The sequence below is a fragment of the Dipodomys merriami genome, unplaced genomic scaffold (genome assembly GCF_024711535.1).
Source record: "Dipodomys merriami isolate MVZ:Mamm:240054 unplaced genomic scaffold, mDipMer1.0.p SCAF_9, whole genome shotgun sequence".
NCBI lineage: Eukaryota > Metazoa > Chordata > Mammalia > Rodentia > Heteromyidae > Dipodomys > Dipodomys merriami.
This window is the reverse complement of record NW_027206512.1, coordinates 41,317,261-41,331,810: the sequence shown is the minus strand read 5'-3', so window position 1 is coordinate 41,331,810 and position 14,550 is coordinate 41,317,261. Positions and strand designations below refer to the sequence as shown.

Here is a 14,550-nt window from a genome sequence, read left to right as displayed (position 1 = left end):
ACTTTACATACTACTGGTGGAATTTGGGTATACCTTCCTAATATTCTTTACTGGACAAAAGATGCAGAAACAGCAGAAGTCATACTGCTACCAAATATTAATTACTGAACTGAAAGTTCCTTATGAACATTTTTGGTCTGCTTTTCCAACTCTGGGTGGATGGTATTCCTGTGGCATTCAGTTCCTACCTGACATGGTTATTGCAGAACTTTGTCAGTTGAGGCTGGTTGATGAATATAGTCCTAACTTCCTCCTGATCAGCCAATGAGGTCTTCTCTGAAACATCATCAGTCTTCTCATAACCTTCAAAAGAGACAGTTGATGAGAAATGTTACCCAGAACAAACACTCATCTCATATGAATTCTACAATGTAAAATCTGATTTAAAAAACACATGCTTGGTTTTGTCTTGTTCATCTTCCAACAAAATCATAAAATCTCTCTAATTAATATTTCAATTAGATTTACACTGTAATACTGAATAGTCACATAAAAATGGACTCACTTAAAAAAGTCACATCTCTTAAAAATAATCTCTAAATATCTAAAATTGTAACATAACATCCCTTATATAAAGTTATCAGATAATAAATTTTAAAATAATAATCTTAACAAATAAATAAAAAGCTCAAAAGCAAATAATGTTAGACTGAGAGTATAAATGAAACTAAAATAAAATATAATAAAAATATAAGTAGGAGGGGGTAACAATGCTCGACAGGAAATGTACTCATTACCTTACTCATGTAACTGTAACCCCTCTGTACAGCATCTTTACAATAAAAAATATATATTAAAATATCTAAGTATATACTTATAACATTCTTCTGTTTTTCTTTTTGGATGAAAACATAAAAGAGAGTACTATTAAGGTTTAAATAATCAACTATTACCATAGTCTCATCATTCTGTCAACTAGGATTTATGTCCCTAAAGGAATCTTACATTTCTTAAGATCATTTCAAGACATTTCATTGGAACAATGCAATAGATTCAATGCAATCAATGGAACAATGCAATAGATTCAATTGAGCACTTTGCTGCAATAGTCACAACACTTTTTTAAATGATGTATAAGTTCTTCAAGAACTGATAAGGAGCGGAAAGCAGTTTAAATTGCTTATTGTATTTTCTAGTGAAAATTAAGTGAGGATGGATTAAGTCGATCTCTTACTCTTTTGCTAGAAGGGATACTGACACTACCTGAAAAATCCATTTTTCTTGTCTTTTCCTCTTCAGCACCTCCTATAAGATCTGCTGATGTATGGTCTCCCCTCGAGCTCCATAATGTTAGTCAGTGAAGCTCTTCTGGTCCCACAGCCCTCTGGACTTCCTTTTCTTCCAGCAAAAGACTTACCGGGTTTTCCTGCTGCCTGTTTATGAGTCAGTCTCCCCCTACCAGAATAGGAATTCCCTGGGGCTGTGGACGATACGTTGTTCATCTTCCTTACACCAGTCAAACAGCAGGTACTCAACAAATGTATGCCGGAGAAATACATGCCAAATGACAAGGTTTTAGTTGGCCGTTATTTTGGGGGTAGGCAAAAGCTTTGCCACCCACTGATAAAGACACTAAACAGACAAGAGCTCATAAAAGATGGTACAAGAAAAGATGCCTGTGGGATGCAGATACTGTTTGAAGCCAGAGAATCACTGAGATATTCTATGAAGTTGAAGGCCAGAACAGAGAGCCAGGGAGATGAAAAGCATTAATGATGATTAATGCAGGGCACCATGTACAGGAAGTATCAGGTCAGCTCAAGAAGACCTCCCAAGATGGGGAAGAATTCTGGAGCAAATTCTCTAACAGTGAGAGCCACTGAGAGATCTTTCAGGATGAGAATCAAATTTCACTCACAGCACCTGGGAGGGCACATGGCTCCAAACTAGATCCTGCTACCCCCATCTTATAGTTTTTTTAGACACATTCAGTTTTACCCATAGTCACATGGTTAGTGATGATCTATCACTAAATACAAGCTTTTGTCCCCTCGTTTCGTGTCTTCAAATTTTCATAAATGGATTATCCAAAGAGGCATAGCAATTTTAGAAATTCTTTAAATATGCTTTATTCTCCATGATAACACAAAGCCAGAATGTAGTATTTGTGATTAATAGTTTAGACAAGAGAGCTTTAAGAAAATCTGCTCTGATCTGTTCTCTGCCCTGAGTGGCCTAGGGTAGCCTAGCCCTCTGGTGACCTCAGCTGAGCGGTGAAGGGTTAGGGCTCACAAGACATCACGAGAGCCCTATGTTGATCTTAGCCTCACCAGGCAATCCGTTTACACTGGGTCTCAATGCCAGAGAGAGTTGGATATCTCATCTGCCCCTCATCTCAATTCATACCAATGAATGTCTACTCCTTGAACAAAAGGAGCTTGAATCAACCTTTTCTCTTAAATAAGAATTAGAGTAGGTAAACTGATCTTAATGGATTAGCCAGGTCCCAATCAAGATCAGATAGTAAGGGACTTATAAAAAGAAAATACCAAAAAGGGAAGATAGGCGTAAACTGGGCACCTGTTACCCAAAGTAGTGATATTAAAGACCTGGATGTTTCTAAGCACAGAATATTGCAGCTGCAGAAAGCTTCCTTACACATAGACACTATGCAAAAGCCTGGGGAAAATGGTGTATGAAGCTGAATTTATGGCGAGTTCTTGGAGTTCTGGAATGCCCTGACCAGATGTATATTATGAGCGGGAGCTATGTACCAAAAGCAGACAGTGAAAGCTTTAGCCAGTAGGAGATGGCAGGCACCTTTCCTCTGACTTCTTTTTTTTTTTTTTTTTAATTTAATTTTATTTTATTTGAGAACATACTGTACAGAGGGGTTACAATTACATTGGCAGGATAATGCATACATTTCTTACCAAGCATTGCAGCCTCCTCCTTTGTTTACCCTTCACCTCCCTTCCCAGCCTCCCCCCTCCCCCCCACCCAATCATACCCCCCCCCCACACCGACATTGTAAAGCTTGCTTTGACATGACATTTTGTAATTCTCCTTGTTACAACAGGTCCACCTGAATCCTTAAACGACTTGTTTGTCCCCATCTCCTCCACATGTTATACTGACATCAAATAAAGTGAAAGCGGGGGTTTACACTGTGGGGGAGGGACATACAAAGCAACAAAGAAATAATCTTATAAATGCGTTAGAAACACATGCATGAAAGAAACGAAAACATTAAAATACATATTTAAGGGTTCGTTTTCCTAAGCACAGTAAGGCTCTTAGAGCTTGCAGTTACATGGAGACCCAACAAGGATATGTCTGGAGACCAGAGTTTGCATGTCTTACCATGCTCACTGCAGCTAATCTCCTGATGAATGCCTAACTCCAGCAGTGAGCAATCTAATCAGTTCTGAGGATTATTCTCATTAAGAAACCTGGGAGAAAGACCTGCATTTTTGCTAAGCTGGAAAGTAAGAGATAAGAACTATTGTAATCTGGTTGAACACGGATCTTACATTGTGGAAACAGGCAAGTTAGGCCTCAGTGTATGGATAATCTATCAATGTATATTCCATTGGGGGGGAGGGGAAGGTCCTTTTATTTAAGTTAATAACTGATATTTGGGAACAGTGACTAGCAATCTTGCGAGTAGTGGCTAACAATTTTGATGACAACTTCTTACTTAGACATGAAAACATATTCCCTGCCTGCAAATAATTAGCTACTCAACATGAATGAAACAAACTTTTTAGGCCTCTGTTTTTTTAAATGACTATTTTCTCTGTAAATTACCATCATCATCAGCCACGATGGCCAAATGAAGGGCTCTGACTTCATTAGTTACGTAATGATGGTAGGATAGGGAGAATCTCCTGAGAAGGCAATCTTCAGATGGCACTATTACTATTCCTTCCCACCTACATGGTTCTGTTTTTGCTTTAAGGAGAAGTGAGGTTCCTTAAGATATTTTTTTCCTAATTCATAGAAATTGTTCAAATATGTCATTAATCCACCAGTCCTGACTCCTAAGGACCACTGAGACCTGAGTTGCTTTTCAAGCAGCAGAAGAGAGATGAACTAAGCCTTGGCTCTAGTCTACCTGGCCAGGCCCCATCAGAAGTCCTCTTGTTCCAAAGGCATGCTCAAGATGAAGTTTGCTGAGAGGAAGAAATGATGATCCCAATGTCACTCTGAAGTGAACAAGTGCTCCTCTTCCTGGAACAGTGCAGATCAGCAGACCCACATGCCAGCTGTGAGAGGATGAAGTGCTACTACAGATATCATCCCCCACAGACCACTCGGTCCCTGGAGTGTTATGTCATTTCCTTGTAAGAGGAAGAGGCAAGGCTGATAACCAGATATCTGCTTCTAACGCTACATTCCAGTGAAATTGGTATCCACTAGACACCTGACAGGAGAAAGTCAAGAGCCTGTTTGTTCAGAAGAGCAAGGAAATTTAAAAATACAATTAAAAATTCCCCCATTTGAATCTTATTAAGACATTTCACAACACTTGCCCTCATCTGTAGCCAAGACTCAAACTCACCAGTCAAATGCTGCTTTGTGACTGTGGTAAATCTCTGTATATGAAGAGCTTAGTACTGGTTATAAGCTGCTGCCAGCAATCACCTGACAGCCTCTGTCCAGATGTAGCACATGCTTGTATGCACGCAGTACAATGCACCAGAGAAGAAAAACGCTCAACATTTAAGTGGAAGGCTTTATTGTTCTGCTCATACTATGACAGAAGCATCATCTCTCAAAGCTTTCCATTTCTCATCACACATATAATCCAATTAGTAAGATCTCTTTAGTTCAATCCTTTGCTCATTCACTCATTCAACATGCTCTAAAAAATGCTATAGAGACAGCAGAAAAGAAGATAAGGTCCCTCTCAGGGGCTGATTTTCTGGAAAAAGAATAAGGATAATTTACACATCAGAGTCGGGGAGAGGAAAGAAATAAAACAAGCGATTGGCAGAATGGTTGGTAGACCGCTTCATGCTTTAGCTTCATCATTCAGTGATTGTGAGATAGAATGAGGGAAAGGGAAAAGATAGTGTCTGGCAAGTTGCCATTTTCACTGCTGTGGATGCTTTTCTGATGGCTGCCGCTGATTTATACAAGTGATTAGAAAAGGCTTCTCAAGGAGCCTGAGTTCAGTTCTTGATGACAATAGACTCAACAGAGAGAGGCAAACAAGGCCTTTTTCTTGGATTTCCAGGAGAATAAGGACCAGTAATAATAAAGAAGGTAAACCTGAAGTAAAAAGAAACAGGGCCAGACTGGGAGGAATAGCAAGTAACTTGCTATGATGCCCTAGGAATGAGCAGGAAGATCATTTCAGACTACATGCTAAAGCATGTAAAAGATGGTAAGGGCTGAGCAAGATTGTGGCAACAGATATGAAAAGAAGTGAAGTACACATGATATTTCAAGGAAGGGCAGGTCTAGCATGACCCTTGCTGTCAAGCCTGACTTATTGGTTGAGATAGGGTCTCACTAACTTTTTGCCTGGGCTGCCAATGAATTGTGATTTTCCTAGTCAGTGTGGGATTACAGATGGGAGCCACTGCTCCTGGCTTCTCATTATCATTTTATCAGTGTACTGTGCCACATACTCCTAAACCAGAGTTGTAGGCCAGAGACCCAGATTCTAGTAGTTATGCAAGTCTCCAATACACCAAATAAAGAAATGAGTAACAGTGAAAGGCAGGGAAAAGAGATGTATTAGGAGGACTTATTTTGCTTGAATGCTGCAGAAGAGATAAAATGCACACTTCAGCCAATCTTCTGATTACAAATATGAGCTTTAAGTTTAAATAGGGAAAGAATGGGGGGGAGGGTAGGAATGCACAATTACTCTGAAGTCCTGGTTTAGAATGGCCTGGATGATTATTATTGAGGAGCTATAGGGTTCTGAGTGTGTTACTGCTATCTTCATGGAGGGAACAATGTGGTCAGGATAAAGAAAGTTATTATTGCCTGGCAGGTGGTCTGTCCTCACAGAGGCTCTTTTGTTCATTTTTTTTTTTCCGGGAGGGGCGGGGAGTTCCTCTGTTCCATGCTGTAAAAGGTGCTACTGACCAGTCCTGTCCTTCTGGAGTCCCAGGTGATCACAAAGTGACTGTAGTGCAGAATAATAGAGATACAAAATGGAGAAAGAGACGGGCAAGTTTTCTCCTGCTTTTAGTCAATTCATGAGCCCAAGTAAGGAGTCAGAACTCTTCAGCAAAATGAAAAGCTCTTCTGGGCAACAGTGGCTGGCACACATCTGTAATCCTAGCTGAGATTTGAGGATCTCAGTTTGAAGCCAGCCCAGGCAGGAAAGTCCTGGAACTCCAAGTCTTAACTCCAATTAACCACCAAAAAAATGCCAAAATGGAGCTGTGGCTCAAGAGCTGGAGTACTAGCCCTGAGGGGAAAAAACAAAACAAAACAATAACAACTCAGGGACAGCAACCCGGCCATATGTTCAAGCTCCTGGACAGAAGAAGGAAGAGGAGGAGGAGAAAAAGGAGGAGGAAGGAAGAAGTTGAAGGAAGGAAAAAAAAAAGAAAAAAAAATAGAAAAATTCTGACCATACTATAGGATATTACTTCAAGTAAAAGGCCCAGGATATATAAGACTTTAAAAAATATTTTGTTTTGATTATATGTTAAATTTACATTTTAGATATATTGGGTTAAATAAAATGCACTATCCACACTAATTTTACCCATTACTTTTAATGCCAGACTTTAAATACAAGTAATTGAATACTTAATGAAAACACTTCTCTTTATAGCCAAACAATTCCATCTTAGCTACCATACATCTTTTTCTCACTGTAACATAATAATCAACAATATTCTACATATTGAATATAGCCAAGGACAACATTATAAGGACCTAAGAGTGAGCAGTCAGTCAGTTATGAGCTATAATTACTTGAAACAAATAAGCTAGCTTTGATCTTCTTACAGATATTGTGGGGATCACTTATCTAGCTATACTTAAGACAGTGCCAGCTCCTCATACATACAAACATTCTACTTCTACTTTCTATCATCAAATTAATAAAGCAGATTGTGAAGGCAAGGGAAGGAAATTTGAAGCCAATTCTGTGTTCAAATTCTGCTTATGGAACTTCTATAAAACACTAGGCAAATGAATTATCATCCAAACTTTAGCTTTCTCACCCATAAATATTATTAATGCAAGAATGCCATTATGGTAATTGTCATTCAAACTGCTCCTGTTATCCTATCCTCCCCAGAGAGGATAAAATTAATCTCACTTTCAAAATATTTGATACAGGAAAAAAAATCAAGTCTTAAAAGTCAAAAGTCTTAAAGACAGGCATTTGGGACCATTTTTAAGTAAAGCAATGACCAGTATGAACCAACACAGATAGAAAATTAAAGAACTTTTGTCTACAATTTTGTAAGTAATATTCAATAAGTACATGTTTTTCTCGCAAATCATCATCAGTGTAGTTATGCAACAAAAATGCAGGGGTGGGTAGGTAGGAGGCAGAAGAGAACACGACACAAAATCACTCTGTTGCCTGGTAATATGCTTATAGAAAGCCATGAAGTTTCTGCAGACTCAACTTTCTCACAATTGTAAGTAAAGCTGCAGTTGGAATCAGAACATCTGTTTTATTATCACCTCAACATATTCAGCAGAGTCAAATGGTTTCCAGTATTAGGCATTAAAGAGACCACAGTATTTTTGCTCATGATTCTTGTTTTAGATTGAGGTCATTAAATAAAGTCAGGCTTGCAAGAATCAGAATGGAATAAAAGAATTTTAACTGACAAGTCAGAGACGTTAGAAGCAGAGTTTAGGTGTGATTCAAGTTACAGATGAACCTTATCCATCATGATTTTCAAAGGCAGTTCTTTGGGAAAACATAATTAATTAAAAGTCCCCATCATACATACATACCTACATACCTACACAGCTATATGTGTGTATATGTGTACATATATATGTATATATTCTCTCCCTCCTCACCTCAGCCAATCTTCTTTCACCAAAGCAATCTTTGGCGAACTAATTTAGATGCTTATATTTTATTTTTAATGGTATCTTTTTTTTTTAAATTGTATTTTACTTTATTTGAGAACATACTGTACAGAGGGGCTACAATTACATGGGCAGGATAATGCATACATTTCTTACCAAGCATTGCAGCCTCCTCCTTTGTTTACCCTTCACTTCCCTTCCCAGCCTCCCCCCTCCCCCCACCCAATTTTACCCCCCTCCATCCCCCCAATTATACCCCCCTCCCCCCCCACACCAAAATTGTAAAGCTGGTTTTGACATGACATTTTGTACTTCTCATTGTTGCAACAGGTCCACCTGAATCCTTAAACGACTTGTTTGTCCCCATCTCCTCCACATGTTATACTGACATCAAATATAGTGAAAGCGGGGGTTACACTGTGGGGGAGGGACATACAAAGCAACAAAGAAATAATCTTATAAATGCTTTAATGGTATCTTAAGAGGCACCTAGATACATAGTTAGGAAAGCAGCTACAGAGGACATTTGCAATCCCATGTTCCACATAGCCAGAGCAGAACATTCATCTCAAATATTTGATGGTTAGCCTAACAGCCGCTAGTGCAAAATGTATAGCACAGAAGAAGTGCCAACAATGATGCTGAATGCTTTCAAAGTTGAGGCTTACACACTATACTTTCAAACATGGCATTACAGAAATGAAACATCATTAAAAAGTATGGAAATTAAACAGAAATGGTTCGGCCATACCTCTCAATTTTCTAAACCATAGACATAGCAGCCAGGGGAAATGAGATTTTCAGTCGCATTAATATCTCATTCCTGCTGCTGGTGTTGCTTTGGGCTCTGTGCAGTGGACATCTGTGCTCTTTACAGTTCAATGCATGCTTCTCCTGGAAATGGTCCTTGGCTTTCCTTTGGAGAGCCCCTTCCCCTGAAGAAAGTCCTGGGGGCTGCTCTCATTAAGTTCCTGTGATTTGGGTTTTTGTTGTTATTGTTGTTGTTGTTTTGCTTGAAGGTGGGTGCAGGGGCTTACACTTAGCCAGTTAGATTAGCCATCTAGGTAGATGAGAGAGCAGAGTGCCAGTAAGTCTGATTCTGACATCTAACCTTGGTCAGACTTCCATGAATCCTCACTGGCTCTTCTGTAAATCTTTTCATCTGATTCTAGGAATGACTCCACTTGCTCAAAGTATAGGCTCAGCTTCTAGATAAAAGACACTTCAGTACTCTTCTAGAAGCCAAGTCCAGTCCCAGTGCTCAAGCAATAAGCAGACATGAACACCTGACCTGGTGCTTCCTGGCCTGTTTCACAATGCAGAACACAGCTGTGTTTTATACCTCAACCACCACTGGCTTTTCTGTTCAGCATGGAATGAAGACCTGGAACCACACTCCAACTCTATTGCTCAAGACATTCCCAGGCTGCCTGAAACCTTCCTTAGCAGGCCCAACTTGCCTGATTAGATTGCCTCTCATGTTACAGCCGATCTAATGACACTCTGAGGCCAGCATGTTCTGGGCTGATGGTGAGGTGTCACTCTAAGGAGTTTGCACAACAGCCAAGACTCTCCACATCCCTGGTTTCCTCCAATTACCAACTTGTTCATGCAACTGTGGCCTTTGCTCATTACCCTCAAAGTTACGACAGAATGCTGTAACAGAGACAATTACCCCAATAATATAAAACATGGTTGCCTGACTGAAGAACAGGGGGTTGTTTACTTTCTGTGATATAAGCTGAATTGATTTTTAAAAGAATTATTCTTTAATTGATGAAGACAAAGAAACCTTGCTCATCTCATGCTCAGAAAGCCAGTAAGCACCAGAGTCAGCTCACTATTAGAAAATTGATAAAGACCACCTCATCTCTAAACTTCTATCTAGATAGACAGACAGACAGATGGATGCAGGGACAGATAGACACATTTGTTTATTTGTTCATTCATTCATTCAACAATTGGCATCATCTCTCCCTTAATGTCTATTCCTCCTCTCCTAATTCTATTGTACCTCAACACAGTTTTCCAATGATGAGCTTCCCCTAACTCCTCAGACTTGTTAGACTCTACTAAACACCAAACCTTGTTCCTTGACCATCATTTTTTGAGTAAATACCATTGGTGGTATCTCTCATATTACTCTTCTGAGCAATGCCTACATGTATCTAGACTGCAGGTACATCACAATGGAGAATAAGAGATGTTACAGAGGAACATGACTTGGGTACTCAAAATGGATCAGGCATAAGGACCTATTAGGTATATTGCTGTAATACAGAGAAATGTAATACCTATTATTATAGGAAAGTCTTCCATATGTACTACAAGTTTATAATCTTTCCCCTATTCTGCTACCTACTAATATGCTTTCCCACTGGGATCTGTCACTTACCATATATGGTAAATAGTATTTTTCTTTAAGTGCCTTTGTAGAAACTGATCTAAAAATAAACAAGTGTGAAAACACATCAATGGCATTTGTCTAAAACAGGAAAGGAATAATGGCTTACCACTTCCTGCAGTCATGCTGAACTTCAGCAAGCTCCAGAAGTAGTACTACAAATTCTAAGAGGAAAGTAGTAATAAAAGTATTCCAGACATACTGTTTTGTAGAATAGGAACCTTAAGATAATAACAACCACTTAAAGACAATAATTTTTTTTGGTTGGTCGTGGGGCTTGAACTCTGGGCTTGGACGCTGTCCCTGTGGCTCTTCAGCTCAAGGCCAGCGCTCTACCACTTGAGCCACAATGCCACTTCCGGTTTTCTAGTAGTTTATTGGAGAAAAGAGTCTCATGGACTTTCCTGCCCCGGCTGGCTTTGAACCTTGATCCTCAGATCTCAGCCTCCTGAGTAGCTAGGATTACAGAATTATTCCAGACATTCAGAAAAAAGGCTAATGTAAAGCCATATTCCATAGAAACCTATGGTATGCCTAGTGCTGGGCCTCAAACATAGTAAGTCCTTGATCTCCTTGGCAAGCAGCCTTGGATATTAACCTAGAAAAATAATTGTCTTGGGTATGCTGAGTTACTTGGAAATAACAATAAAATATTTACTAATGCTAAATCATGCTTAACTGGAAAATCAAGAAATATGAGAGAGAGAAGAATATTATGGCTTATCCTTGGAGACACCCCATAGATCACTTGGATTGATAAGAGGAATGAAACTCTGTGATCTTAATACAGATTTCACAACCATGGCAGCGGCAGACTGCACTAGCAGTAAGGGGTTTCACCTACCAAACATCCACTATGCATCAGCCAGAACTCTGGAACAGCTGAAAACATTGGCGACTTGCCCTCGCATCAGGTCATCTCTGAGAACAAGATGAGAACTACTCCTGGAGACTGAATTCTAATCAATGCACAAATGGTAAAGTAGTAAGGATACACTTACAAAACATAACTCTATCCAAGAGCTTTGACAGCCAACGAGGAGAATGACAGGTCCAGACAGACATGCATCCCAGACTTCTGGATGATACATTTCAAGTTATCATCAAGACCAAAAGAAAAAAAAAGGCAGAGGCCCAGATGGCCATGGGAGACAATATGGTCACTGTGCAAGGCCTTGACCAGGGGAAAGAGAGGCCACTCAGAGGCCACTGCAGCCCCGCAGTAAGTCGTTGAATTAGTAAGAGGAGATTTGTTTTTAAGCCATGGGAAAGACAGGAAACAGGCTCGGATGTTTAGCAGCAAATAATAGCAAATGAACAGACATCCAAGAATGGAGCAAAGGTATTTACACAAATTTTCTTTTCAACTTGAATGCAAGGAATTGATGAGATGGGCTAGTTGTGGAAACAGACGAATGTTAACAAATTAAAAAAAATCATCATCATATCAAACACTTTGTAGTTGAATTCATCATCTAATAAGCAGTAGCATCTTAGAATCAAAAAGGCTAGAACAACTATTAGTTGGAAAAACTAAAGCAAAATGGAATGGAGGAGATGATTTTTTTTTAAAAAAGGAAAAACCAAAAGCCAGCACCTAGCTGCTCTGAAAGAATTCATCTTACAGTAACACACACACACACACACACACACGCACACATGCATAACAATCTACAAAACTTTTGAGTACCTGTAGGATAGCTAAGTCATCTGTCACAAACCATAAAATTACAGTGAATGAAAGAGGCTAGAAAAGATGAAGAAGACACTGTCCAAGGGTTGTAGAAAGACACATCTTGTATATTATAAACCATTGTTTATTAAGATAGAAATATACAGACATTATTTCCAAGTTCATAGATTTATACAATGGGATGTACTGTTTCTAAAATAATTATGGAGAATTTATGAAAATAATTAACTTGCAGTTAAAAGACTGTTTACTTTCCACATTGAGAATTCAGTTAATATGGAGCAAGGATTTAATTATTTTGAAAGTTATGTTTCAAAATATACAGAACACAGGATACATTTTCAGATTAAAAGGTGTTCCTCTTCTAAAAGGACTCTTTACATTCCCTAAATCCAAACACTCCCATTATTGTCCAACAAGGGTGACGTTAATGCCGTTCAGAAATCATGTGTAGAAGATTAAGAGGATGGTTTAAAGAGAAGTGGTTACCACTACACCAGCATGCTTCCACAGGCTAAATTCCGTTCCTACCTTTTTGAAACACTAGCATCCAGGGCTGGAAATATAGCTCAGTGTTAGAGTATGTCCACCATGCATGAGGCTCAAGGTTCAATTTCCAGCACTGAGGAAGAGAGGGAGGGGAGAAGAAAGGAAAGAAGGAGAAGAGAAGATAGGATAGGATGCAAGAAAAGAGAATGAGAGCAAGAATACTAACAAATGGACTTTAAGGAGGTTTTTGGCTAGGCCCCATCCTAAAACAAACAGGTAATTCCATGATTGCCTAGTTAATGTGTGGGGGAAGCTCATACCAGAGCTGTAGTTTGGTTCTGTTACTCCTCACCTGACCAGGCAGGACAATCAGATGCTCCTGGAAATGTGGACTTGCAATCCATGGTCTAGCATTGCACAGGTACCACCATGGAGAGTCAGAACAGAGCATGTCAGGGCACCTGAAGCCACAGGCATGCTGGTATGGTTTGGACAGGACTTGATTATATATCCTGAGGAGTCGTGTGTTAAAATTTAATTTTCATTATGAGGCGGTTGGAAAGAGGAAATTTAATGTGATCATGGAGTTTAAGATGTGAGGCCAGTGGAAGCTGGGTAGGATCAGATAATCAAGATGGAGCCCTTGTGGTTAGATACTGGCCTTAAAAAAAAAAGAGGAAGAGAGTACACAGTACATGCACACACACACACACACACACAGTTCTGTCTCTTGCCAAATGATGCCCTATCATGCCATGAATGGCTGAGAAGGCCATCATGAGATGTAGCCACTTGACTGTGGGCCTCAAGAACTATGAGCCAAAATCCACCTTTTTATTTATAAGCTTCCCCAGCTTCCATTGTTTCATTATCGTAATGAAAATGGACTAATACATATGTCAAAGATATGAAGACGAGGATGCAGGAGACACACATATTAAAAATAGGGCAATACTGGACACAGTGAGAAATCCCAAAGATCCAAATCCATAAGCCTTAGCTTTGATTCAAGAGGGTTCCTCAGATGGAGTTGTAAGGACTTTGGAGCCAGACTCCTGAGTTCCTATGGCAGGATAAGGACATGATGAACAAATGTGCAGATGACACTAAAGACTCCGAATTCAAAATTTTTAGAAGCTGAATTAATTGAAGGTCCTTTATTTAGGCCTTAGTTTACTGAGCAAATAATGGGGCATTTGACATAACAAGATGTGTAGAAAATAAATGTGTTGCTTTCTTAGCAGGAAAGAACTTGCTAAAAATTAGAGCTGACTGAGAATGAAATGAGCTGTCTGTGTTACGAGGTGTGATCCCTTTGTCCAGAGGATTTTGAGGAGAAAAGTGATAATCAGTCACAAGAAGACTGTATCACATGCTTTATTACAAGAAAGGATTTCTAAGTTCCTTTCTACCTCTAGGATTTTATGATCTTTTTTTTTTTTTTTTTGGTCTGGTCGTGGGGCCTGAACTCTGGGCCTGGGCACTGTTCCTCAGCTCTTCAGCTCAAGGCTAGCGCTCTACCACTTGAGCCACAGCGCCACTTCTGGCTTTTTTCTTTTTGCTTATGTGGTGCTGAGGAATCGAACCCAGGGCCTCATGCATGCAAGGCAAGCGCTCTACCAATGAGCTACCTTCCCAGCCCTGGATTTTATGATCTTAACCTTTCAAAAAGGCACTGTGTTGTATGTGCGTGCATGCCTGTGTTAGTACTTGAACTCAGGGCCTGATAGTAGTTCTTGCTTGGCTTTTGTTTTAACTAAGGTTGATGTTCTACCACTTGAACCAGAGCTCCAGCTACTTCTGGCATTTCAATGTTCAATTGGAGATCGAAGTCTGAGAGACTTTTTTTGCCCATGATCCTCAGATCTCAGTCTCCTAAGAAACTAGGACTGTGGGCATGAGCTATTGGTGGCTAGTTTCTAAAAAGTTACTTAAGTTATATTTAAGTAGTCCTTTACAGAAGGGTTTAAATTTAATATGTCAGTTTGTGAGT

The 14,550-nt window shown here is 39.5% G+C and overlaps 1 protein-coding gene across 8 annotated transcripts in view; it reads right to left on the bottom strand.

The window, feature by feature from the left end:
- Positions 1–14,550, bottom strand: part of Atp8a1 (ATPase phospholipid transporting 8A1) — a 224,057-nt gene that overhangs the window by 194,273 nt on the left and 15,234 nt on the right. For 3 of the 8 annotated variants that reach the window (XM_070012550.1, XM_070012548.1, XM_070012551.1), the window contains exons 1-2: positions 1,358–1,632; positions 189–303 (exon numbers count right to left, since the gene is read on the bottom strand). In XM_070012550.1, coding sequence (XP_069868651.1) covers positions 189–303; positions 1,358–1,499 — 257 coding nt within the window. In that variant the 5' untranslated portion in view covers positions 1,500–1,632. Of the gene's footprint in view, positions 1–188; positions 304–1,357; positions 1,634–14,550 lie in introns of those variants that run through there. The other 5 variants (XM_070012553.1, XM_070012554.1, XM_070012552.1 and 2 more) reach the window with 3 other exon arrangements.